Source organism: Taurulus bubalis (assembly GCF_910589615.1).
Source record: "Taurulus bubalis genome assembly, chromosome: 15".
NCBI classification, from domain to species: domain Eukaryota; kingdom Metazoa; phylum Chordata; class Actinopteri; order Perciformes; family Cottidae; genus Taurulus; species Taurulus bubalis.
The window spans coordinates 7,928,587-7,956,346 of NC_136603.1; the positions used below are offsets into that span (position 1 = coordinate 7,928,587).

General features: G+C 41.0%; 2 protein-coding genes across 2 annotated transcripts; one reads left to right on the top strand and one right to left on the bottom strand.

Moving 5' to 3' along the window:
* Positions 1-3,554: 3,554 nt before the first annotated feature.
* Positions 3,555-6,683, bottom strand: LOC306747742 (UDP-glucuronosyltransferase-like). Its single transcript, XM_079230832.1, has 5 exons — positions 5,802-6,683; positions 5,145-5,276; positions 4,915-5,002; positions 4,576-4,795; positions 3,555-4,082 (listed from the first exon to the last, which is right to left on the bottom strand). Exons 1-5 carry the CDS (start codon positions 6,660-6,662, stop codon positions 3,800-3,802), a joined length of 1,584 nt encoding a protein of 527 aa, XP_079086958.1. The 5' UTR covers positions 6,663-6,683; the 3' UTR covers positions 3,555-3,799.
* A 6,214-nt stretch (positions 6,684-12,897) lies between these two features.
* On the top strand, positions 12,898-27,744 carry nxph2a (neurexophilin 2a; the record flags this gene model as incomplete). The annotated part of the gene is made up of 2 exons (XM_079231040.1): positions 12,898-12,942; positions 26,998-27,744. The coding sequence occupies 2 exons, from the start codon at positions 12,898-12,900 to the stop codon at positions 27,742-27,744; spliced, it is 792 nt and encodes a 263-aa protein (XP_079087166.1).
* Positions 27,745-27,760: the final 16 nt, after the last annotated feature.

A 27,760-nucleotide genomic window follows, 5' to 3' on the forward strand; every position in this document is an offset into this window, starting at 1 on the left:
AAAATACATTTGATCTCGTCTTACCAGTGAGGGAGAACAGCTGCAAGAAAATGATACTGCAGTATGTGTGGATCATGGTCGTTGTGCAGAAGTAGAAGATGAACAGAGTAGTGATGTGTCTGTCGCAAACGGAACGGCTCTGAGAGCCGGCTCCTGATTGGGAGCCACTTTTTCTCTCTCTCGCTCTCTCGCTCGCTTTCTCGCAGCATTTAATTAAGTGTGGCTCAGCTGCAGGGGTCATAAATTCCGTGTTAAGAGAAGCTGTAAACAATAAAACATAGCACAACATGGCGTGTGTTTTCTGAGCTAACGCTACATGGCAGGGGAGACTGCAACATCTGGTATAAAGTTGGATCCATTGTTGCTATCTTAACCCTCCTGTCGTGTTCGGGTCTAATCTGACCGATTTACAACTTTAATCAATCATAAATATTGTGTTTTACATCTGATTGCCTCAAGACCTTATGATATCCTCCACACTAGGCATTTAAACATATACAATTGCTGATCACATTCCCCACTCTCCCTCTCACGCACACACACGCACGCACGCACACACACACACACACACACACACACACACACACACACACACACACACACACACACACACACACACACACACACACACACACACACACACACACACACACACACACACACACACACACACACACACAGACACTTGTGTGAACACCTGTTTGCAGCCCTATATATAAAGTTGTACACATTTCAAACTTCAAACTCAAAAAATCAGGTGTTTGTTATGGGAACCATCTCTATCCTGTTTCATGTGCCCACGTGAACCACGCCTTCCCCTAAATACACCGGGAACATCAAAGTAACGGTTTCTTTCATGTCTCTCCTAATAAATACGGTACTATTGTCTGTTTATTTTGTGTTGCAGGAAACCTCCACCAGGCTGATGTTGATATCTGTGGGTAGAGTAGAAGTCCATGTAAGCAGTTCATATTAGTAATTTATTTTGTTTTTATGCAGCAAATACCAGAGGCGATTGTATGATATACTTAGTCACACCCTTGGTCTGGGAATGTGGAAGAATGCTGTCTGATTAAACCTTCACACATGCCTTTTTGATTCATGACTTGAGTATTATTAAATGCATGAAACCAAAGAGAGCTGCAATGGCTGTTCAAGGTGTCTGGTGTGCATTAGTGTTTACTGCCCACTAGGTGGAGCTGTAGGCATTTAATCTGTCCAAAATACACTCATGAAAGAAAATGAGCGGCCCAGTTCTCATATAACACACGCACCTTCCTTCTGGCACTGTAACGTGCTATTGTTGATGAGGAATGGCAGTCTTACAATCTACCAGCATCTCAACTGACTTTAAAAAAAACATCTTTTGAATTATAGTCAGCAGCACATAGAACGTTTATTCAAAGTTTCCATTGTGGTGTGCTCCATTGTTTTTTCGGGAATAGTAATTTGATGAAGGTATTTCTAATGTTTTTGCACTGTCAGGGTAGTTTGTTTGACCCTCACCCTTACATGCAGTCAAGCTGAGGAATACACAATACCGTAAAGATGGAAGCGACATTAACAATACATGATTAATGACACAGCAGCATGACACAGGTTGCAATTGAGGACATTGTGCCTATTTGGGGTTATGAACAGATTAGCAGCTATTGATGAATTGTGTATTTTTTTTCTTTTAGGTTATCTAAGATCTGGTCTGAATGGACCAATGCTAAAGTGATACTGGAACAGATGGTTGTCTAGTTGAACAGGGTCGATGGCAATCTTTACCTTTTTGTTTACCCCACAAAAGTGCAGACAGGATACTCCCGCATGTCCATAGGTGTAACTAAAACAGGCTTGGATGATTCCAGTATTAACGTATGAAGTATTACTCATTCTAAGCTGCCACAGAATACATATTTGAGGGTCATTTGATAAGGCGCAAGGCCTTATCAAATGACCCTCATGTGATTTGAGGATGTTGGTCACAACATTTTCCATAAACATGAAAGGTTGAGGATTTGCAATTGAACCATGGATGACATCAGGTCGTCGGTCTTCATTTCAATAGCTTCAAACTCAGCTTTTAACCTCAGTGAAATGGTAAAAGTGGCACATTTAGTATATAAATAAATGTATTCTGAAACAGGTGAGAAATGTAACCTATTGTACAGCAACTTTTAGACTATAGTCTTTTCAGTGGCCACTTGTGCAGTTTGTACAATACAAATTCAAAAAACACAAGTTTACACTTTTGAATTTCTTTCTTAACAGGAAGAAATTCCAATACTACTAAATCTATGTGGTTTCCACAAGCAAGACTGCAACCTCTGCAAGGAAGACGGAGAGGATAAGCAGTGAATGCTGCAGCCACTGTAGCGTAGCTTAAAACACGGACTGTAAATGAATACAGTATTCTGGTGGGGATGACTTCTGTATTCAGAAAGAAGGGAGCAATATCCAAACTGAGACTTCAGCAGCCATTTGGCTTGCCTATTTTTAGTAGCTCTTTTTCCAAAATAATACAAAATAACATAAAAAGAACTGAAAGTGGCAATAGTGAAATGTCTGATACTCTACCTTTAACAATTAACAATTAGAAGTCACAGATTTTATTGTATTTTCCAGCAAAAGGAGATTCACCTAAAATGACACCATGTTGTCCTGTGTTCTGCTTCCACCCGCATGCCAAATTTGACAATTTATGTATCTATCTTTACTAACTCACATATTTTGCCCCAATAAAGCCACATATATCAAAGCTGACTTCATTTATTATACTTTTTTTTGTATCTGCATGCATTCTAAAGGATGTTTAATGGGGATATTCTTCTAGTTTTGTCAAACAAACACCACTCAGTCCGATGGAGAGCAGGTGAATTAAATAAAACCCAACACGACCCAGTTCAGAGCTCTGGCTCACAGACTGAGCTGCAGATTCTACTCACTTTGAAAGTGTCGTTTGGCTTCTCTCGGCAGAAGCTACAATATATCCACACCTGCGTCAAAAAGGTTGAGTAAATGTGGAGATAATTTGTAAGTGTGGAAATAATTTGTTTCTCCAATAAGATAATTAGCCTTTAGATGGTGTATCTACAGAGCTTTGGTTGACATAAAACTAAAAGCAGCCTGACGGTCTCAAATGTAGCTCTTTGTAAATAACAGTCAGCCATCTCTTTATGTATCAACAGCCTCTGTGTGCCCTCCGGTACATTCCTGTAAACTACAGCTCAGACCTTTGCAGTGATTGTGTTTCTCGTTAGTCAATAGGTATTCTCCAGGGAATAATCCCACAAGATGTTGAAAGGAAGAATTTGTCCACTGTTTGGTTAAATGAGTGGAGTAGCAAATTTAAATAGAGTAAATTATGACATTTCCTAAAAATTAGGCTTGCAGGCTAATTCATTAAAACAATGTTCGAATAAAGCTATTAGCTAATGTTGTTAGCTACATGTCAGCAAATGATTCCACCCACTCAAGAACCAACGTTAACTCCTGCAGTCTGTAAAACCAAGAAACCTCAAAGTAAAGCAGTGTCTCTTTAATTTAACTTTATTTATATTGCCAAATATCACAACAGTCTAAAGTGTACTTTTTCCAAAATAGATTTTCTTTTTTTTTATAAAAAATGATTACATATTAAATCATGACAACATTTACACCACACACACGCACACACATACACATACACACACCATGTACACCACATATGCACGCACACACAGAGAACCTGCACCATGTTTTTTTCTTCTTCAAACTCCTCTATTCATTTCATGACAGAGCTTATAGAACAAATGACGTTGCATTAGAAACACTACTCTTGCTTTCTTTTAGGAGTCCCCTTCCTGAAACACATGCGAGTGCAGAGCAAGCAGCATTTGACTGTCAACCACAGAACGGTGATGAGAATGATGGCAAACAAGCCGATGACATCCAGGCTGTGGTACTGAATCCAGTTCAAGTCGTGTGCAGCGACCCTTAAATGTGCAGCTCCTTTGTGTTTCATGACGAACTCCGTCCAGAAGACCGCCAGGTCCAACGGCTCAACAGGGCGGTCCAAGTGTTTCTGAGACAGAGCCACTATCTTCTCTTTGTAACTGGGGAGAAGTAATATTTAGAAAATATAAAAGTTAATGGAATGATCTCCAGGTCTACAGACTATAGTTACAACTATTTCCTAAAACACAGTTTCCACTTAAAATGTGTAAAATAAGTTAAACATTTATGTCATTGACTACAAGAAGCACTATGGAGCAACTTGTATCAATGGGTGGGCCCCCATTTCATTTGTCTTACTTATCTTATACACTGTTTGCACACATGAGGTCACAGTGGTACACATGCGGTGTGTTTGTTTTATTGGTCGCATGAATACGAGCACGGTTTCATGCAAGTCATCAACAAACATAGTAAGCAAACATGGGTGTAAACGAATGGACTTCTTAAAAACATTTTTGAAAAATAGGCTTTGCAAATGATTCACGAGGAAGGAACACATTTGTTGAATCTACAGAATATAGACAACGTGTTCTCGCGAGAAACACACATAGGAATAGAAAACTTCATGTAATAGACGTGCACTTGTCTTACCTTTTGTCATTGATGATCTTATTAATTGCAACCAATAGGGTTTCAGTTGTCATATCATAAATTGTGAGTGTCTCTGCAACGCCTCGGGACACCATGCGAAGTACGTTGTCCCCCTGGTCCCCAAACAGTGGAAACATCAGCATGGGTACAGCATGGCAGATACTCTCATAGACACCATGGGTACCTCCGTGAGTGATGAAGACTTTAGCTTTGGGATGGGCTGCGGAGCACAGAGACAATCTTAGGTCCAGTCCAAAATGCAGTTTGATAATGCTTTGATTAGTTTGGCGCGATGTCATGTTTTAATACATAACACTGTCTGGGTAAAACTAAACCCACCTAGGAGATCATTCTGAGGTAACCACTTCATGATTCTCACGTTCTTGGGTACATCTTCAGGTAAGACTCCAGTGTATCTCCAAACAACCTGAAACAGAAATTATGAATGTTTTGGTGGTGGAGACCCGGCACCTTCTTGCTGTGAGGCTTTTATTTTGTATATACATAAACTGATGTACGTTATTGGCTTGAATCTCAGTAAAGTGATTTGATCTTAATGGTTATGTTACCCTTTGAGGAATTTGCTGAAAGGCATCAAAGAACTGTTTCGCCTTCTTCTCTGGCATGTTGGACACCATGGAGCCCAGGGTAAAGACGATAAAGCCGTCGTCTCCTGAGCCATCCACAAACTCCTCCAAGTCCTGCAGGGGGGTTGGAAAAGACACGCAAGATCTAGCGGGCAATGACCAAACGCTGCTGCGAAGGAATTATCTCGATCAACATTGTATACAGCACCAATTAAACAATATTAGAAGCATAATCTTGATTGTGTTTCTGTCAACCGGCCCTTTCCTTTTGCGTGAGTGTTTCATTCCTGTAAATATAACAGGGCCCCTCACTTGTTTTCTTAGCTGGCCATAGCCCATACATTTGCTTTCCCTTGCTCACATTCCACACACTGTATCTTCCATAAGAGCAGAAAAACCTGTTCTTTCACAATGTAGTGAGCCAAGTGTTGGTCAATCATGATAAACAACCCAAACAATCGTTACAATATTTTAAGCACCTGGTCGTACTAACTAATGTTTGCTGTTTTCTTTCACTGGTGTTTTCATCTAAGGGGTTTGCTTTCACCTGACTTAAAGAGCAAGTATGCAATTTGCCGAACGTGAATCCAGATGTGATGCATGCATGTTTACTCTGGCATAAATTCTTTGAATACTCACCGCTGGCAGAGGAGCGTTCTCTCCACAATTGATCCCTCCAATAAGAGCCATGTTTGGCAAGATTGGTTTGGGCCATTCAAAAGTAAAGTCATATCTGAGAAGCCATATCGCGCCTTGACTAAGAAGTTCTGTGTAGGTCATGTTGTCTCCTAGGTATCTGTTGACCAGATCCTCAAAGTTGTAATACATTACTTTGCACATGTAGGACTCCAACATGGACATAAACACATTTTTGACTCTCTGTGGGAAGTTCATGATGTCTGTATTACCAGTGAAGGACACAGGGACGTAGGAAGGAGGAGAGGGACACTGGTTAGCCCTTGTATCCAGCTGACATGGAAGTCCACGCAGGAAATAAACAGCTGGAATGGAAAAGACGTGAGCCAGGATGGAGCCGCAGGGAAGGAAGGGGTCTGTAAGCACAAGATCGAAGCCCCCTCCCTTCAGTTGACTCATTAGAGGCTGGTTGTTCAGTAAACTCTCGCAGGCTTTCACCTGAAGCGATGTAAAGTTAATCAAACGCTGCACATTGACAAACAGATCTGTGATTCCTGGTGGCTTGAGGAAAACTCCATCCTTCAGCTGGCTCATTACTCCATCCAGTTCAGTTTTGGCGAAGGGCACTGGGTAGATCTCAGTCTTGTAGCTCTCTGAGTCATGGATCAACATGCTGCATTCAGGCACCAGCACCACAGCCTCATGGCCCCTGCGGGTTAGCTCCTTCACCAGTATCTTCATGCTGAGCCAGTGACTCCCATCCACAGGCACAACCAGCACCTTTCCCCCTTGAACGGGTCCCAGACTGAGGCAGCACAGCCAGGCCACCAGTCCCAGTGCAGGAAAACACACCCCGCTGCCCATTGCCTCCGTTCTGTAGTGCAAGCTTGCTTGTTGTAAGAGCTAGTGATAGCTGTTGTTCGGAGGTAGCAGTATGTGTGTGTGTGTGTGTGTGTGTGTGTGTGTGTGTGTGTGTGTGTGTGTGTGACTGAGTGTGTGTGGGTTTAAGTCCTGCAGGAAGTTGCGTTTGCAGACAGGCTTTTATGTAACCCGAGGAAGACAGAGTGAGGGAAGACTCCCAGTGGGATTTGTCTTCACAGTTTGACTCCAGATAATCATTCTCTTGTATGACTTTGCTTATTTTCTTTTCTTTTTCTTTTTGTTTACATGCAACATAGTGCAGCTCTTTATTTTTACTTTGTAAGTTGTGATTCAATTTTGTTGTTATAGCATGTGAAGCAGTCTAAGCATTGTAGAAACAGTATGTTTATCCAAAAAAATGAAATTTGTCAAGAGAAATAAGTTAATACATCTTTTGGGATATCAGTTGCAAAATGGATTACTTTCACTCTATTTACCTTAAATAGAGTTTCTGTTTGCATTCTTATTGAATTTCTCCAGCAGTGGACTTTAACTTTTCATACGACTTGCAAGTCATGGTGGCTGTGCAAGTTTGCATCATATATTACCTGTTGATGGGTGCAAAGTCCTCTGTTTACTTAATCTGCCTCTTTCCTCCCCCTCGAGAACACAGAGAAACGTGCTTGTAATGGCTCATTATATATGACTCTTTTTTCACCCTCTCCAGTCTCACGCACATTTATAGCTTCAACTACAGTTAAAAGACATGGCGTGCGAAGCCAGTCGTAATAGGAAACCAACACCCTCCTCTTTGGAGGAGGAAGGGAGGTGGGGTGGTGACATAAAAACAACAACGTTATTCTTGGGTTACGATCGGTTACAATTTGCTTTGCCGGAAACCCTGAGAGTAACTATTGCACAGGTTGTAAAATTAAATAAGTAATTTGCTCATTCAAAGTAAATGAGACAAATAATCATTGTCAAATATCAGGGCTAAAGTAAAACCACACCATCAAATGATCTTATCCAAGAATGTTCTGCCTGTGCTTGCTTCACATTCCTCCACAATGTAAACAACTAACTGTTGAATCCTGTCGGGGAAACACACATACTTTAACAGATTTAAAAGAAATCCGGGTCACAGTTTTGACCCTCATACTTAAAAATGTAGCTTTTTTTAAAACACTCTCCAAAATGGTTGAATCTGGAAGTGCAAGTCTAACCTTTTGGAAAATGATGATATAAGCTTGGCCAGACGAGGGCAGTAGAGAAATAGAACGAGTAGCCAGCCTGTGTCTGTCACACTTGTTTAGTGTGGATTTAATTCAAAGGTTTGAGCTTGTAACAAACAAGTGAAGCATGCATGTCTTTATAGAGAGGTTATTAAAACATCTGCATTGTTAAATTACTACATCTTGACTATTTCACCTGATGGCTTTTCAGAAAAATAACATAACTACAATACTTTTACCTGAAGTAGTTTGACAGTGCAAATCACTATAAACTATCAATTTTAAGCATATTGCGTGTCAACGTACTTTTAAAGGGTTGTTTGTGAAACGTGCATGAACTTGCACGGCCATTAATCACAAGCCTGAACCTGGTTGCGGTTGGACCAAGTGCTGAGTTTTTTATTTATTAAAAAGACAGAGCTCTTGCACAATTAAAATAGTGTGAGAGAAGTGAATGAGTTCGTGGCAGCTGAAGTTTCACAACCTCTTGAAACACACTGAACGTGCAATGAACGTGCACTGTACTTGACCTTTATTCTCTTCCATCTCTCAGGTACTGACATCTCCTTTTTTTCTGTACAGACGTGAATTCTGTGACATTTCGATTTTCATCTCTGTGGTTTAATTAAAGACCAACATGAGAGCTGATGGGAGACTGGCTTTGATTCTATTCTCAACCTGTAAATTCCCGGCTCTATATTCATACAATGAGGAGGAATTGACTTGAATGGAAGTTCACAACTTTTGGCTGAGTTAGTCGAATGATTATTAGATCACATACTGACGCTCCCAACCCATCACATACTGACTTTAACCCTTTGGCGTCACTTTTTACCGCACTGGGACGGTGACAGTAAACATGTGGTTATAGTTGTCAAACAAAAATCTGTAGTAAGGTTTAGGAAAAAAAATACCACCAGAAATATGTTGGTTTTGCAAGTGACTGGCCTTTTTGTGGCTGTCTGGGCTGCAAAACGTTAATCAGATACAGCTCGTCTTCTTTGTTGGTTTTTAAAAGCAAGTTACAGCAAAACAAATTTGGTATCAACATTATTGCAGAATCCCGTAATTTCTGATCATGTCTGCCAAGGAAAAGTGCATTAAGGATCCATTTCTCACTCAGCAGCATTATGGTCTCCGTGTCTTTCGGCCAGACTGGGGCAGTTTGACAGCAGAGCAATCCATACATTTCTTTTCTGGTTTGAGCTCCACACTTTCTATTCACCTCGTGATTGTAGCAAGACTCCAGTTTATTTTGTGTTCCCCCCTTTTGGCTCAGATCCGTCTCCACAAAGGAACTCCAGGAGTAACAGTTCTGCCATGAAAAAGGGCTGCATTTGGGTTGATATAGTTTGCTATACAACATGAAAGATACTAGTGTCACGTTGCATTGCATGACGTCCAGTGGCAGGAACCTCAAAACACATGTTGTAATACAGCTTAATGCAATTTGACAACTCTCCTGCCACCTGCAACGGTGGATGAGGTGTTCCAGTCCCTGTCGTGTTCGGGAGTCTTAAACAGGAACGACCCGATCATTATGACCAACTCTACAGATGCAGCTGATGCGCTGCAGGGGAAAGTTGTTGATGCTTTGGCTCTGGTGGGGTCAGTTTGCTAGTTTTGGAGGAAGGCTTTTTTATAATACATGTCTGGGTTCATGTCCATTGTCATGTTGCATTGTTGTCATGGCAGGGGATGCCACCATTGGGCATCACTCCTAAGCCTAGGACGTACATGTAGTGAAGGTAATAGCGTAGTTAGTAGTTCGACTGCGGCAGCTAGAGTCCTCCATCAATGGTAGTTACATATGGCAGAGTGGTCTGCTTTAGTTAGAAGGCCATTGTATTGCTACCCAGTGTGTTGAGATAGGCTGTGTGTTACTTTGGACTGAGGAATACTTTAAAAACCTTCTTGAGACCCAAGATGCACTATTTCAACTTTTCATGTCATCACTGTATGACAGTTCTCATGTAATTCACATTTTCAGCTTCAAACAACATATTATCACGTGGAGCTCATGGACAGGATGCCATAAAAGTGGAACAAAGCTTCATACAAATTGAATTCCAACATGCTCAAACAACCTGAGAATCCAGTTCTAAAATGAGCAAGAACATGTTGACAACCTGATTAAATGTGCCAATTTGGGAAATAAAAATACATTATTTATCAGTTAGCAGCCAAGCTGCTGCCTGTCAATTATATCTGGCTGCACAACTAAATAACAAACATAATTAATTTCAGAGCAATACAAACTTCTTTTAGGGATTTTGTCTATTTACTTGCACAATTTGTATGGGTTGCGTTCATATGTTGAGCATTTTATGGCAGACGCGTTTTCATTTACGCTACAATTTTAATTAATATGTTCAAACAACATAAACATCTGACTGCTTTGAAGACATAAACAAAAAAATAGCCTTTCATGAGAAACTCTTGTGCTTGTATTTAACCAGATGGTGGTGCCAAAGCCATCAAAGCACCTCCGACTGGATGTTTTCTGTTGGTTTACTGCATCATTCATCTTCAATCCATGGGTGAACTTCCTGTGTCGTAATTCCACAAAACATTAAATCACCAAACTCTGCACCAACTAGTTAGCTAATAACTATTTCGCTAATAACTAGCCAGCTACATGTGTTCTCATCACTTAAAGCATAATTGACCAATCCTACAAAATGCTGACACATTTGGAAAGCTTTCCAGTTGACAACCAAACTTTAACTTAACTTATGTCTCCAGAGGGCCATTGGTTTTAAGCATATTCAGTCATTGCATGATATTCATCTTTATGGCGGTGTGATCCAGTTTATAACATTAATTTGGAGTCTGATATCAGTGGTCAAAGTTCAGGACAGTTGGGATTCTTCCATGGTGTCATTTATGAGACTATTTGCACCTAAACCTTTAACAAGAAGTGTCCAAATATCATATTCATGCCAACTGAGTGCTGTGTTGGTAGTTTGCAGATGGTGTGGTCTTGTGTGCACTTCCTCTCGTTCCTTCTTTTCTTGCTTTTACTCAATTAAATCAGATAAAATGAGAGCAAGGCTCAGATGAGATTTTGTTGGGATTCCAGTTTGAAACAGACGGCTCATTTTAGCACAATAGTCTTTCTACTAAAATGATCAGCTTCGGTTTGCCTGTATGTAATTCTACCTTCAATAAATGGCAAATGAAAGTAAACAGTGTGGTATGAGTCGGTCATTTAAAATTATATTTAGTACGAAGTATCCAGGCTTTAAAATGACACATTGCATGTTTTTGTCTTATTACAAGCAATATTTAATCTCACACTCTTGCAAACCTTCCCCTACTCTACATGGCGAAAAAACACAACAACTCCTCTGTATGTATTGTGTATGAGTAAAGGCACTCAAACCTCTCAATTAGTCTGCAATTCAAAATAAAGATTTTACATTTGTCGGTGATGCTTTGATTGTACCCGGCAACTGTTCCCACAGAAAGGGTGTAAGGCACTGCAATTAATCAAAACTCTATTGTGGGGATCTGGTAGGAAAAAAACAACAACACTGAATTGATACTGTGCTGTGATCAGCAACATTTTGTTCTTCTTGTGTTTCATTGCCTCCCCTATATATTTGGCCTATATTGCCTCGAACACACATCTACAATCCCTGTACTTTTGCCCCACAGCCATTAAAGCTTCCATGTTGAGAACGTGTACGATACATTTGTCTTGCGAACGATCAAAACAGAATATACAAATCTGATCATTTATACTGCAGAATGTAACCGAGAGGTTTAATAACTGATTTAACATTTCGTCTGCACAATGCATACTGAAAGTGAGGCGTTTGGTTGTAACCACGTGGTGGTGCCAAAGTCCCATGGATCCTTAAATGTCTTGTCCACAGTAGAAAATGGCCATGAGCATAACGTTCGACCTTTTGCTGTGTGCACTGTGTGGTCAGGAATGCTGCATCAGCATCAGTTCTCAAACGAATTGAGATAGTGATCTTAATTCCAGTGTGTTTTTCACTGGCACCATTCAAATTATTGTTTTGCAAGTTTGGAATTCTTTGGAATTGCAATAAACAAAAACAAAAAGTTTTGTATGGATTCTGCAGACAGTCAAGAACATCTCCAGACGTACATGGCTCCGCTCTTTACTCCACTGTGACTGTCCACCAACAACAACAAAACACAGTGAGAAACTAGCAGTGAAGCGAGACGACATGTCCAAACGTTTAAAGGGTTAAACACGTGAACGTGTTGCCGAACAAAACCCGATAACAGTGACACCAAGCCTCTTACTTGACTCCTGGACGGAGAGAGTGAGACTTCAGAGGTACATCTTTGGTCTGACTCGCTGCACGAATGCGCGCCGACCTTGTTGGAGTCTCCAGACGCACAGTGGAGGATTTTGCGCACTGACTTCAAGTCGAGCTGAAGAGAGCGCACAGCGCGCGGACTGCTGTCGACTCACTGCAGTCCTGTCACTCGGATCCGGGCTCACTTTGCTGTAGTTGACCGCGCACATCGTCATTTCTGAAACACCATAGCCCGGGAAGTAGGGGTCTATATAGTCTTCAGATTATTTCGGTTTGGCTTGATTCGCAATTTAGAGGAGTGTTGTTTCAGCTGAGCCACTGAATGTAGCCGTTCCATCTTGTTTGTAGAGAACTACAAGTGTCCCAGCTGCTCAGGGGACATTCACTCAACATCCTGAAGAGGAGACGTTTGTGAGGATTTTAGGACTCTTTCCCGGGAGTGGATTGAACAAGGGTGATTGCAACTAAGTGAGGTATTACATAACAAAAAGGTAAGGACAAGTTTATGTCTTCTTCCAAATATACGATTCAAATGGACAACCTTTGTAGTCCAAAGGGTTTTAAAGTGATTTCACATGGTGAATGTTGCCACTTTTCTCGCAGGTGATCACAGCAATGCTTCAACAGCATGCGCGTCTGTCCCTCTCCAAATCTTCCAGAGAGGATTTAAGCGCCGCTCATTTTGAATAAGTCGAGAAGTCATCGAAGATGAGAGCTCTGCAAACGTTCCTGTTTCTTTTCCTCCTGCACCAGGTGAGGTGTGACGTGTTTGAATGAGAATAGAATATGTAGAAATATATTTGTGACCAGGAAGGTTTTAAAAAGAAAGTTAGAGACAGTAAGTCACTTATGTGCTATCTGTGTTTCTAAATGTTAATATATTATTATTATTTTTTTATGTATTATTATTGTAGGCCCCCTACAAAACATGTATTTGTTTCACTCAACGTTGTATATATTCATATCATATTGTTTATATTTATGTATTTTGTTGTTTTTTTCTCCATTTATTGTAGATCTGCATCATATAGCTCAATCAATGTAAGATTTATTTTTCCATAAATTCAGATCAGATTTAGTATAACAGTCATCAGCAGCAAATGTGTTGGTCGGCGTGAACACACAAAGTCTTACAAGGGATGCACTTCAATGGTGTTATTTAGCCATATTCAATCAAATATAAAAAATCATATTTCAATGATAACGTTTGTTATAATCATGTATTAAGTCCGAGGATATCACGTCACCTTTACAAATATGGTGACATATAATTTCTGCAGCCTGTGCTAAATACATATTTCAAAAACATTGCTAGTCAAGTTGATTGGATTGAATTTGGCAGAGCAGACTGCGACTTTATCAATAGCCATAATTTATATTATAATATTCAATTAATTTTCATAATAGCATCTGAATTAACTTATTGTTCATATTTGTAATTGTGAATTTTATTAGGAAACATTCAGATATTTAACACATTTTTTGTGGCAGTCTATTTGTACAATAATACAGAAAATGTACATTACATTATTTAAAGTGACCATATTGCTTATTATATTATAATGAACAATTCTGCAGTATTATATTAGATGTAGTATTAATTGGGGAGTTTATGTAGTTAACTGAATATAAAGTAGCATTTACTGATGTGTCTGTTTGGAGAGTGTATAGTTTTTATTGTTTCATCATTGTGGTCAGTTTTTATTTATTGAATTATCACCTTAGTATCCTGTCTCTGTCATTTATGGCTTAACAAAATGACAAAAAAAAACTGCCTATTCATTATTCAGCTACATCGCGGGGATATTTGTGATTAGCAATCATTTTCATTTATTTTGCTTCCAGGCTTGAACAAGGTTTGACCTCTGTGCTGAACCCTCGACACCCGTACGGTGTCTTTGCCGTATTCTAATATTTTTAAGAAAAAAGACAATTAAGAACAATAGGTGTAAATTGCACAACCCACATGTTTTCAAATCCTGCACTGTTCCTACTTCATCACTTAAACAATGTGATGAAATCCCACATCCTTCTGTGAAATGAATAGTATTTACCAGAGATTGGAATCTTTCTGTAGTCTAATTCTCTTATTGTTGCAGGAATAAGCTATCCAAAGGAAGATCATAAGGCGTAGGGAAATATAAAGGTCTTTTCCCTCTTCTTCTTTTGTTGTTCAATGGCTGTTGATGGCAGTTGAATAAAATGTGGGTATTATCGTGGTCATCCTTGCTTTACGGACTCTTGCCGTGATCAGACCTGGACAGAAAATGCCATGTGATTGAAGAAGTTCCTCACATCTGCGCTATCCTCAAAGAGGGCTTCTTTAAAGATAGCCTTGAACTGTGCAGATGCAGCGGCAAAGTGCTGTCTGCTCCGGCTGCTGTTGTAATCAGCCTTGTGCCTATTGGGAGCTCTGCCTCCAGAGAGAGAGAGAGAGAGAGAGAGAGAGAGAGAGAGCATGGCCGCATCCCTGGAGAGGCTCTCTTCATATGCTTCGGTGGCTTCCCTCCCAGTAGACCCACCACTGTCTGACTGGGGACATACTGGCCCTTATCAATATTCCCCCACCTTCCGAGAGATAGAACACGTTTAAATACCAGGCTGACGCTCACTGAATGAATGGAATATGCACCAAACTTCTTGAGCGGCAAACAACTTTTTTTCTTTGTATGTCTGCTTCGTAGGATTATAGGATATAGTTTACTATAAGGACTGTAAGGATGTGATGCGGGTGACATGTGACAAAGTTGCAATGCTTGCTTTTAACCCATGGCACTACAGGACGCATCTCAAACAACTGAACCACCAGGACACTCAGTTACACGCTTTCCCTGAAGTAGATTTTAGTGTCTGAAGCAGCCTTTAGCCTCACATATGTGGCCGCATTGTCCAAAACAAGAAACCAACACACACACACACACACATTTTTCTCATTTTCTTTCTCATTTCTCATACACACTCGCACAGAAAACACCCAGAACATCAGTCAAATAGGGAAAATGTAACCCCGGCCTGAGCATCTGTGCCATACCCTAGGGACAAATAAGAGGGTCAAAGCCATCCTGGGAGAATCCATTCTTCCCCATGACATCTGGCGCAGTTATCCTGTGTGCACTGACAGCAGAACAATGTAGATGGAGATAAAAACATACTTGAGAGCTGCTCTCTGCCATCTCCCTCTGTCCTGCCCTGCAGATTGCATGCAGGGAAAGTAGGGTTTTCGACGCTATTCGGGATTAAGTGTGAGAAGACGTTGACAAAGTCTATTATGCCTTTGTATCTTATTGCCGGGGTGAGAGCTCTTCGGTAATGTTATGTCATGACAAAGCATCTATGGGGCTCGTGCCAAGAGGATCAGCGGCGGTGTTAAATGTATATCTACCTCCTCTGTTCCCGTAAACGGTGCCCAGGGTTGGACTGAGCGGGGCTGGAGCGAGCATCCTGATGGAAGAGTGTGACGCATTAAAGAGACAAAGCTTAGCTGGTTCCTCGTAAGCTGAACATGTCTTGTCCTCTGGATCCGCCACATGCTTGGAGTTCATCCCTGCAACTTTGATGTGGACTGATTTAAGGGATTACAAGTCATTTCCCACAGGATTTAGCATTCATTTCAACTGTTATTTATTCATTTATTAATCGCTCGGTTATTTATCTGTTCATCCCTCCATGCAAGTGTAAAATCATTAGAACAAGAAAGTCAGAATGTGAAGTCGATTTAGGTCAGTTTTAGCCGCTAATATTATTGTAAAAATCTGCCAGCGGACTCTTTTTTTCCCCCGGTTGTGTTTTTTCTCTGCAGTGCTTAAGCAAAACATCGAGGCTCTATTCAAAGTCAGAAGAGGCTCTGACAAGGACAACAGTTTTATCCCTGTCTTCATAACAAAACACAAATTCTACATAAATTCCCTCTCTAAGGGCTCTTTAACCCTTTCCCCTTCCTCATGCTCAATTAGGTTTGGTTTTATTATTTATTTATTGTATATTTAAAGGCAACTAACACTGGGAAGAGTAATAAAATGTACAGTGGGGGGATTAGGAGCAGCTCTTTAATCTCACGCTTCTGATAATACTGCATGGGCTGATTGATTAGTTTTTCAGGAAGCTTATGTCAGAAAAACCTAATCCGTCTTTGGATTGTGCCAGCCTTGTAAGGTTTTCCGTGCTGCCACTTTATCATGGCGGCGAATTACAGAGCTGCTGGGCTGTGATAAGGTCCTCGTCTCTTTTACAGACCCCACCGCCCAACCCCTTCCCTTCCCTCTGGACAATAAAAAAAATGTGTTTATATTCTTCACATCCCTGCTCTGCCTGGTCCTCACATCAACCTCTCCCAGGATTTGCCTTGTAAGAAAGTGAGAGAAAAAAAGAGTGGAACTTAAGTCTTCAAAAACCCACCAGAAGAAATTGGGTGGTGAGGGAGAAAAATATGAGAGAAAATGTCAGGCAGGCCAGTAGAAATTTCTGTAGAAGTGATTAAACATGGATTGACGGAGTGAAAGGGCCTTGCATGCATGTGGTGCCTTCCAGGAATCATTTTAGGCCTTACATGGTGCTGATGTGTATCTGTGCTCATATTGGGGTCACAATCTTCCTAGCCAGCAGGCTTGACTAGATAATCCCTCATAAACAATACTGTCGGTGGCATTTGCAGTCCTCAGCCTGTATGTTGTCTCAGACCTCTAAAGGAAAGGTTGCCATTGCCGCGCGTTAAATCCCTCAAATGTATCTTGCAGACACTACAGGTTGTATTGACTAGGTCGAGCCTTGCAACCTATTTCTTTTCCAATCATCAATCATAATTGTGTGTGCACTGGCAAAAAAATCCATGATAAAGGTCCTGAAATGGAAAGAAAGAAGCTCCAAATGATTGATAGATGTGAAGCAATTGCCCTTTGCATTGACAATAACCATAATCTGGCTTCTGGATGGACCATTAAAGACTTAACGCACACAATTATGAGCAGCTTGATTACTCCCCCCTCAGCTTCTCTTATGATGTGAACTGTTTGGATGAAGTGAAGTTCCGAGCAGTCGCACCCACTGTGTCGGCTCTGGTGCAGGAAACGCTAGGTTTAATATGGTTTTGAGTTTTCCGATCTTGGTCCACAGCTATGAATTTTTATGGGCAATGTGCAGCCCGAGGCGGTGTTAGATCTGGAGGCTCCGCTACCTTATAGCGTTGTCATTACCGCTCTGCAGGGTCGGAAACATCCAGCGCTCTCTAAAGCACAACCTCGCTGTTAAGCTGCTCTTTTACTGTCTGCATCGCTTTCCACTGCATGCTGTGCTGCAACAAAAGGTGGTGAGCAGTTCAGATACAGCAGGTGTTTTGTCTGAATCGTGTGTGGATGATGGATTATCGTTTGAGGAATCGGGGGGTGTCACTTTTTCTTTTAATATATCAAATATTGCAAGAGTTGTGTTGTTGCTTTACAGCCGTGAGTTCTGCATTCATGTTTGAAATACCAGACTCAGAATCGGCTGCGTCATCACATCAAACCACGTCTATATAGGCACAGAAGCAAAGTTTCTGTCACTTCCCAAACACTTTGACATGTAAAGTTCTTAATTACTACCTTGTTTGGTACTTTGGAGAAGGCAATCATACTGCATGTCAGAGTCCTGGAAAATGATTGACCTATTTAATTAAAACTGTGTTGCTTTCCTGTAAAAGGCAAGGTGTGACAGCTTTAGAATAAGTACAATAAATCTCCTTTTTGATTATTCTCACTTTTACATTTCCTCCTCTGCCTCCAGGCTTTGAGGCCTTTCTTTTCAGCTTGTTATTTCCAGCCCTAACAAAGCACTGTCAGCTCCCCTCTGTCTTTGTATATTTCTTGTGAAGTACCTGTCTTCAGAGCTACTCTGAGAGAAAGGAAGTAACGTCTTCCCCGCTCCTGTTTCTTCTTCAAAGGGAGCTGTTTCTGTGAAATCAGCCGAGGCGCAATCTGCTTTGAAAACAGAAACATTCGCTATGTCAAATTTGGTGGACGCACGTTTGAGCCAATCAAGCGAAAACATTTCTGAATAAAACATTTGTATCATTTGCAGCATGGATTTGAAGGGAGGAAAATACTAAATTGAAGTTGTCACATGCGTAGAAAAAAGCTCAGTGAGAGAAACATTTAGATTACGTCCCCCTGAGATGAAAGAGAAAAGACTGAAACTGGAACACACAAGTGTTCCCGTCAGAGGAGCATTCCATGCCTCAAGTATTAGCTGAGGACTTTTACAAGCATGCTAGCATTGTTGTACAAAGTAGAAGGTGTTAAAAACTGGTCAAGAGAATGATAATTACACTGAGTCCAACATGCTTTGTGGTATTATCCTCCTGAATCCCTGCTATCAGACATACGGAGGTGTGCTGCAGGTGTCAGGAGCCAGAACAGCAGTTGGAGCTTTGACCATGTAAGGGGATTATGAAACTGATGATGCGTTGAAAGGTAACGTCTGCCCAAAAGTGAAGTGTTCAGGGCTTTGCTGCTGTCACATGTGGCAGGTGCAGAGATAACACAAGTATCCAGATTACCTGACGGCTCTCGTCCCAGAGCCCCACCCCCTTCTTCTCTCCTAGTGGGATCTTCGCTAACGCTTTCTGAACACCTGTCATCATTGCTGCATTTAGATTTCCCACACCTAGACACTCTCACCAACAGCCGTGCCCCTAATGCAGGTTTAAAAAAAATAAAAAATAAAATGACGATGATGTCCTGCCGTTTATTCACAAAGGAGGCGCGTTATTGCAAATTGCGACTTTTAATTGACTTCAATGAAAGGAAAAGCGTTGGATACATAGTAAATATTCACAAAATGAAATAAAGTTTTGCTTTACTTTACTGTTTACTTTAGTACATTTTGCTGGTAATACGTAAAACCTTTAATTAACGGTCTGATTTTGAATGCAGAAAGATAACTTGCCAAAGCTTCAAACTATGACGCTCTAGGTATTCCATGGTGTTAGTTTTGGACGTGGCAGGGACAGTTAGGTTTAAGCTTGAAAACCACTTTGTTAGGTTTAGCAAACGATCATGGTTGAGTCACGTGATAGTGAGTCACGTATCTAACGACTCCCTACATTTCGTTTTGAACAGTACACGAACAGAAGTCTCTTGGATTTAAGTCCCGTGTCGACTATCTTGCTCTGTATACTACGTTAGTTGCTCTGACGCACTGAGAAGGACACAAGTGCGTTTGCATTGGAGTTAGTTGAAAGCCAGGTGCATCGGTATCAGACGCCGGGGGGGCCACCGACCAGCCGTCTTCATTTGCCGAGTTCGATAACGATGCTGAAACGCCCGTATGGACGGAGATCAGTGGATTAGTGTGGATGTAGCCTCATGAATATTCACAGTATAGCAAAGCAGCAATCGACAGGGTCAATATAAGAACTCTAAGATTAGTATCAGCCTTCGGAAATATTTGTCCCTGAACAAAAGAAGGCGGCAACGTTTTATGTTAAACACAAATATGGCAGCAAATATACAGCAATTGCACTATATTGAACCACTCCAATCAGCGTTCACTTCCTGCCACCTGAAAGTGAGGAGGATTTTGGCATTAACACTGAAGCAATAAGACAAGGCCAGTGCGATATTGACACTGGTTTGCTTCTCTGCATTACAGCACTTTACGGAATTTTTGCATGTCACAGATTTCTGTTGCAAATAGTTTTGACCAAAAGAGTAGTTGCTATGTTGCATGCATAAAAGGACAGACCACCAAGTTGATGTAATACTTTGAGCGCTCTCGGTATGAAAGCTGTAACAGGAGATGCTCCTACAAATGTCAGCGAGGTCTGAGCTATATGCGGTATAATTTCCTGCAATTTGTCCCGTTTATTAGCACACTAAAGCACGGTTATACAATTCTGTCTTGGCAGCTTCCACACTGCAGGAGAGGTGTCTGATTTGTGCAATTTAGTGTTGTGCTTCCTGTAACAAAATGCACATTAATGATACCAAATCTTTCACGAGGAGGACTGTGAGACTGAACAAGAATATAGAAACACACTGACACTATAAACATGACTAATAACTCACAACGTAGAAATTAATGATAGCCACAGGAAGGTTATGATATGTGCGGTAATTTATGCTAATCATAGGAGGGAGCGGCTCAGAGTGACATGAGCAGTCAGATAATATGTTGCCACAACAGGCTCCAAAACATAGTTCATTTCCGTTTAATATGTGAGGTCCCCGGGCATCATAACTTTATGAGCTCCATTTGTTGAGCTTTATTTGTGTCAGAATTAAAAAGGACTGTGGACTATGGACAGTGAATCTTCATTGAGAACTCAAGTGGTCTGAATATTTCTTGAACATTTCTTGAGCAGCAATAAAATGCATTGGAGTAGATTGAGCTTAATTAGCTCAGTACGCATTTTTGCATGTTTCTGTTCAAATTCTTCCCCCTCGTGTTTTTCCCTTTGTGTTTCCTTTTAATGTTTGTCTGTTTGTGTTCATGCTGGGCCAGCGGTATGAACAAGTTTGTTGTTCTTTAATTGTACCATGTCTCCGGCTATTCTCTGTTTCTTTGCATTTGCCGTTTTGGTGACAGTTTTCATCATACATTTAATGTGAAGCAAGAAACCACAGTTGCACAATTATTCAGTGTGTGGCAATAGATCAAAGTTTGATCATTTCACTCACTCCGATATTTGACCAACAATGTGATGCACGCTCTTTTCTGTCAACGGTAAGAGATGGAATTAATGTACTATGGTGATACATCAATGATGATACTGATGTTATTACAGTAATGAAAACATCAGCGTCACTTTCCTTTGGGCTCGGCGCTCCCTCTCCTCTCACCTTCAACACTTAAATATTAGGTGTTGACAGGAGGAGTTCTAAGGCCTTCGAAGGTCCACGACCTTTAAATGAACTCATACATGATCAGTATTTTATATATAATGTATTCTGTCTAAAAATGGAATGAAAAAAGAATTACATCTCACCCTTAATGGGCTCCAAATGTAATTATACATTAGATACTGGCCGCTCTTAATATTCACCACAAATTATTCCAAGTATGTGGATGATGAATTCAGCCACCGATTCAATATTGGATCTATAACATCTTAAGCAAGAGTGTTAGGATATTAAGGCTGTGGTCTGTCTCATTCTCACAAAGGCCAGGTGGTGATGGCCTGAAGGATTATACTGTAGGGGGGTAGATATGTCACACACACACACACACACACACACACACACACACACACACACACACGCACACTAACCGTAGCCTGCTGTGATTGGTAAGGTGCCCCCGGTGTGGATTCGCTGTTGCGATCCACCACAGTGCAGAAGCACCTGTCATGTGTTTCCCTGGACGGCCTCTGATTAAAAGTGATGGCTCTGGAGCGTGAGGCTGTTCCAGCGATCAGAGCACCAATCTATTCTTCAGCAGCGTGTAGACTTTGGGCTCTGGACTGCCTAAGCGCCTCCAGGGCCTTCTCTCCTGGAACCGGCTCTGGGTGTGAATCATTACAAATGATATGCCCTGTAACATCAGTAGGAAGATGGCTGGGGAAGGACGCGGGGCAGGGGATTGCAGGTTGAGAACGGGTTTAATGTGAGTGGAGCCGCTTGTCATGTTGGATGCTAGAAAGCAAGAGGCTGCAGTCAATCCGGGGTCTTATAGCAGTAGCGGCGGGGCAGATCGAGTGGGGCAGGTGTTGTGTTGGGAAAGTATTACAGAAGGCGCCGGTGAAGCCGGTGTAATTTCCACAGGCGGTCCAGATTTTTACTACGCGGAAGCGCATCAAGTTAATGAAGCTTCAGACACAGAAAATTAGCAAATAAATGAATTGCACCACCAAAGTGAGGTCAATTTGCACAGATAAATCCATGAAGAACAGTGGAGTGAATCATTGGAACAGCTCTGCTTGCACTGATGAGCAGGTTAATTGCCCATTTTGTTTATTGTGAGGAAGATGCCTGAAACCCATTTCCCCCAGACGCATATCCCAATCTTATGAGCTGGAAAAAGATCAACTATGGAAAACTCAAAAAAAAGATTATTTTAGCTGACTGATACAAGGAACTTGGTAATGAGGATGCCACAGAGGCTCTCGTGAAGAAAGCAGATCCCAGAGCATGAATGGGGGCCACATTGTCAACGATGCCAGGTATAGAGAGATACCATCACAACCCCTTCACAGCCGAGCACAATGTCGCCGACTGCTCGCTGCAAATGCATTTTAATGACGTCTCTTCAGATGATCCAGAAGCCAGATGTCACTGCTTCTTAATAACTTTCTAGAGGCTAGTTCTGGTCACTGTGGCAATTACCTTTATGTCAGGTCTCTAAAAGATATGTCTACCCACGGGACAAGCAGACAGCCAGCACCATAATGCTCATTACAGATGAATGTGGAGGCTGATTCATCTTGACTCTGTGTGTGGCCCGCTGCCGCCCAGACCACTGTCAGTTTTTTAAGTTCCACTAATGCCTCTGAATAGTATTGATCGACACAACATTGAATGAAATATACAGTACATGTGGCGTCAAAACGGACCTTTACAAATGATCATTGAACTATACTTGGGGCATTTGTGCACAAAAATAGCATAAAAAAAAGATGAAGAATGTTGAGAAAATAAAAGCCAGTCAGTTTTACATGGATACAAATGTAGAAATACAACATGCTCATGAAAGCAAGAAGACAATCATATTTTAAATGAGAATCATAGAGCCCATACTATTTAATAGCTTTAAAATACTTGAAGGCTGAAGTTTATGCACTATTGGTTTACTTCACTTTGTAGTCGCCGTAATAATTTTTTACTATGAATGCATAACAAAACAATCATTTCTAATATATATTATTTCAATTTGGTTATAAAACAAAGTCATTTTACAGTTGAAACAGGTAAATAATGTATTGTTTAAACTGTTCTTAATTTACCTCAAACATATGCTTGGTATTGCCCAACTACAAGTTAGTGTTACTTATCAGACCAATAAATCTGTGATGAGTTGACACTGACAGATGCTATCAGCCCTTCTGTAATATATATATATATATATATATATATATATATATATATATATATATATATATATATATATATATATATATATTACAGATCATTATATATGGCCTGATCTAATATTCACAGCACAGACACGGATCAAAACTCTAGCCTAAGTGTTTCTTGAAGTTTCTTTTTTATATGTTTTAGGTTTGGTGAGTCAGTCTGCCATCTGATAATCAAAAAAGAACTAAGACAACTTAAACGTTGAGGATTTTGTGTCAAAGATCTCCTTTTTTGCTCATTAGTCCACAATATTCACCTCCAGCCTCTAAATTTAACTGAAGGTGTAAAATGCATAAATTGGACTAAAATAAATCTGTGCTCCTGAGATTACAGAGTGTAAATTGCAGCACAACAACCCTCTCCCTGTCAGTGGTGATGCTAAAGGAATGTAAGAAATAAATAACATCAAACATCTGCCATTCTCATCTTCAGTATAATAACAACTTGTGTCAGCCCGACTTAAATATGTTTGGTCATAAAAGGTGGATTATATAAAGGTGGATTAAAATTACTCACCTAATTTATATTTCACCCACCTTTATGTTTGATGCTGTATTACTACTTTACAAGCCACATATAACCTTTGACTGCTGTGGTATATAGATGTAATATATAATATCTGTGCCTGGGGGGGTGTAAAGTTTGTGCACCTCTTTGCGTTTTTTGCTGCGAATGTACAGGAAAAGGAAGACGCTAAACCACACAGACAGATATCCGCAACGTTTGCCACGAGTCACTTTGCCGAGTGCTGTTGAAATGAGGTCTGGTGTTTTCAGCTCCATAAGTCTGCAGTTATTATCATAATAATGTCTTGTTTCAAGTCGCCCCGAAACGCCTCCAGCACAGCAGCACCGATTAAGAAATCTTAATTAAGCTTTTGTAGATTCTCCTTCATCAGACCTTGCCTCTTTTTTCCTTTTTCCCACAGCGTCTTGGTGAACGTACAAAAACTCGGATTCCTTTAGTCTGTTTTTAAGAGACTCCACTTCTGCCTAAATGAACGAGGTGTGTGTGTGTGTGTGTGTGTGTGTGTGTGTGTGTGTGTGTGTGTGTGTGTGTGTGTGTGTGTGGCGATACTGCGTGTGTGTGTGTGTGCAGGGAGAAAGAAACCAAAGGCTATGTGTCAGTGTGAGCTTTCAAGTTCCCAGTGCTTCATCTCTGCCGGGGCATATAAGTATTAGATATCCCTCTGTTGATCCCCTTGTTGTCACAGCAATTTCCCCAGTTGCTCATCATACTTAAACTCCTCTCTCATTTCCATTATAATCATCCTATACAAAGCTCACCTGAGATTTACACTGAAAGAAAAAACGTGGTTTCACCTCTTAATAAGCTGCACAGCATGACACCCAATATGTAGTTTGGGCTGGTGGGGAGACGAGCGCTACGTCCTCCTTGATCACAGCAGTGAAGACATGTTCCTGTCGGGAACCCACAGTCCCACAGATTTTATGTACTGCGTCGCCTGTTGTTGTGATGCGGGAAGAGTCAAATCAAATTAAAAGCTGAGCTCACATGAGGTATTACTAAGTGGCAGTATCAGTGAGGAAATATTGCCACTGGAATTGGTTGATTAAATGACTGTGCAGGTGATGAGCTACACAGAGGGACATTCTTACAGCGTTGCCTCATTCATCCATGTTTACAGGGAGCAAGTGTCTTAATTAAGCTTTGTGAGGGCTGATAGATGGGTCAGGCTCACTGTCCGTGGGAGACGCATTGATTTCACATTACATATCCAGATGGTTGAGCCATTAGGCCCTGCTTGCTAGTACATTAAGGTGTTACTCCGGTCTGGGACGTAAAGAAGAGCTCTCATTATAAGATTCACAGTTGCACACCATGAGAAGCATATAGTGTCTTTACATGTCGAACAGGAAGTTGCACAGGAATGTGAGTGTGACAAAAACTGATTGTCGGAGACAGACCTAGTTTGTTAGTATTGTACACATGTGCCTCAGTTAGGCTTGCAGCAAAATTATAATTAGTCTGGAAGTAGTGTGCAGCAGCACAGTGAGAATTCAAACAGCCGCTGCTCAGTGCTTTCAACATCTGCTTCTCTCAGTGATCCCTACAACGGGGCCTGGGGAAAGCCGGCACTACTAATTACTAATAAAACTAGCTAAGCTTATTGCCGTGAATTATTTAAGCTTTATCTGAAGTGGACCAGGAATTGCTCCTGAAGCTAAAAGGCTTCTGGGCAAGAGGAGGGATCACAGTTCATTGCTGCGTCTGGATTAGCACTTAGCACGTACTTTACCATAGCCTGTGTTATTGTTGGGAACCATTACAAGACAAAGTTCAGAGGCACGGGGCGTCTAAGAATAGCACCGCTGACGTGAGACCTGCTCACAGTCCAGGGGATTTGCATTGTCATGTAATCCCGACAAGTCGTCCTAAAATGTTAGAAGCTTTATGCAAATATGAGCCAAGCTGAAGTTTATCGCTGCATCCAACATGATTCCCTCACACTGTTGTGCATTTCTTACATTTTTTTACACAATTATTGGTGCTACTAGTGTGAATTCTTAATACCATTTTAGTCTGCTTAGTAACTGGAACTGTGATAGTTTGGGGTCATACTTGCAAAACAATGCGGTTTAATGAATACCTCTCTGTCTAAAGCATCCTTAACATCGTATAATCAAGGCAATTGCCTCCTGACATCGAAGACAACAAGCCTTTTGGTCTGATTAGTGTAGCTAATCCACTTTCTTAAATGGAAAATTGTTAAAGTTGTGTATTTGATTAATGTCAGATGTTACAAAACTGAAAAGTGAGGCTCATTGTGTATAATTTGTCGTTTAAACATTGTTTAATGTGCCGTACATTGCGAAGATCTCAAGCTTCAAATTTACCACGTGGACACTATTATCAATCTCGATCATTGAACTCACTGCAAGAAAGTGAATAAGCGTTTTTCCCAAAATGTCAAACAATTAATTTAACCGCTTACATTTGTTTTCCTTTTTCAAAGATTGCTTTGTTCATAATATTCTGTATATGTATTAGTAAAACAAAACAAAATTGTATTTGTGTTGAAAGCAGTTATACATATTGGTAATATATACATATGAATTATCTTGTTATCATTACTGAGTTAAGTGAGTAATCACATGTATTGCCATTTACAGGAGTCTAAAGGATTGACACGGCATATAAACACGGTTGACAATGAGTGAAATACAATGATGGAATAATGCTATTTTGCTTAAGTTTAAGTACAAGAAGTTCAGCAAGGCAATATATTTTATTGTGCCAAGAAATCTTTCTTTTTTTTCAACAAAATGCCATTTTTCTTCAAGGAGTGAGCACTGCTCCTGTCTTATTGAAGTGCCAGCATCTGTTTGAAGCTGTTGTAAACAGTTAGTTTTTCCAAACAAAATGTTTCCCAAGGGTACCTTTTTTTGTAGTTCAGCATTTCCTAAAATAAATCTTAACTTGTGTGACAAATGGTTGGCTCCATGCTCATTCTGAGATTCTTTGGCTTTCCCCTCTTTAGTGCTAAAGTGCTGTTTTCTTTATCCTCAGTGCTGAACTGCCGCTGTTTCATTTTTACAGCTCAATCAACACAGATAAGTTGTCAATCAGTGGTGAATACACTCTGATTTTCTGTTATATGTCTCTCCTGTGAAACGTATCACTGCCCATGTGAACGTCATTGTACTCGAGGAACATTAAATACATATTTGTCTGGTTATCAGCGTTGTATTATGTCCCTTAACGTTGTTTTCCTCTCTACCTTTGCTTTGCTTTTCTGAAGGTCACATGCAGGAAAGAGCATGGAGGAGCCACAGAGCTCATCGAGTGGGGCGACACTGATAACGAACAGAAGATTTCTCCCACGGGGGCCAGTCCACGCATCCTCAACCCCCTGCGTTTGTTTGCCAAGGGGTCCCCCGGGTTCAAGAGCAACATGAGGGAAATTACATATTTACAGAACATGGAGGACTTCTGGGACTGGTTATCTAACCAGACAGATGCTCAGGGTGCACAGGCCAGAACTAAACGCAGGCCCATCGTCAAGACTGGCAAGTTCAAAAAGATGTTTGGTTGGGGGGACTTCCATTCCAACATCAAGACCGTTAAACTCAACCTGCTGATCACGGGGAAGATCGTGGACCATGGGAACGGCACTTTTAGCGTTTACTTCCGCCACAACTCCACGGGCATGGGGAACGTGTCCGTCAGCCTGGTGCCTCCCTCCAGGGTGGTGGAGTTTGAGATCGCCCAGCAGTCGACGCTGGAGACCAAAGACACCAAATCATTCAACTGTCGCATTGAGTACGAGAAGACGGACCGCAACAAGAAGACTGCCATGTGCAGCTTTGAGCCGGCCAAGGTGTGCTATCAGGAGCAGACGCAGAGCCATGTGTCCTGGCTGTGCTCGAAACCTTTCAAAGTCATATGCATCTATATAGCCTTTTACAGTGTAGACTATAAACTGGTGCAGAAGGTATGCCCTGACTATAACTATCATAGTGACACACCATACTCCTCTACAGGATGATCTAGCTTTTAGTGTG

What these genes read in the sequence shown, in the direction of transcription:
- LOC306747742 (XM_079230832.1), bottom strand. Translation starts at nt 6,662, where the DNA reads ATGGGCAGCGGGGTGTGTTTTCCTGCACTGGGACTGGTGGCCTGGCTG. An exon ending in AGAACGCTCCTCTGCCAGCG is followed by an intron (nt 5,277 to 5,801) that starts GTGAGTATTCAA and finishes ACCCCCCTGCAG; the next exon opens with GACTTGGAGGAGTTTGTGGA. An exon ending in ACCTCAGAATGATCTCCTAG is followed by an intron (nt 4,796 to 4,914) that starts GTGGGTTTAGTT and finishes TGTGCTCCGCAG; the next exon opens with CCCATCCCAAAGCTAAAGTC.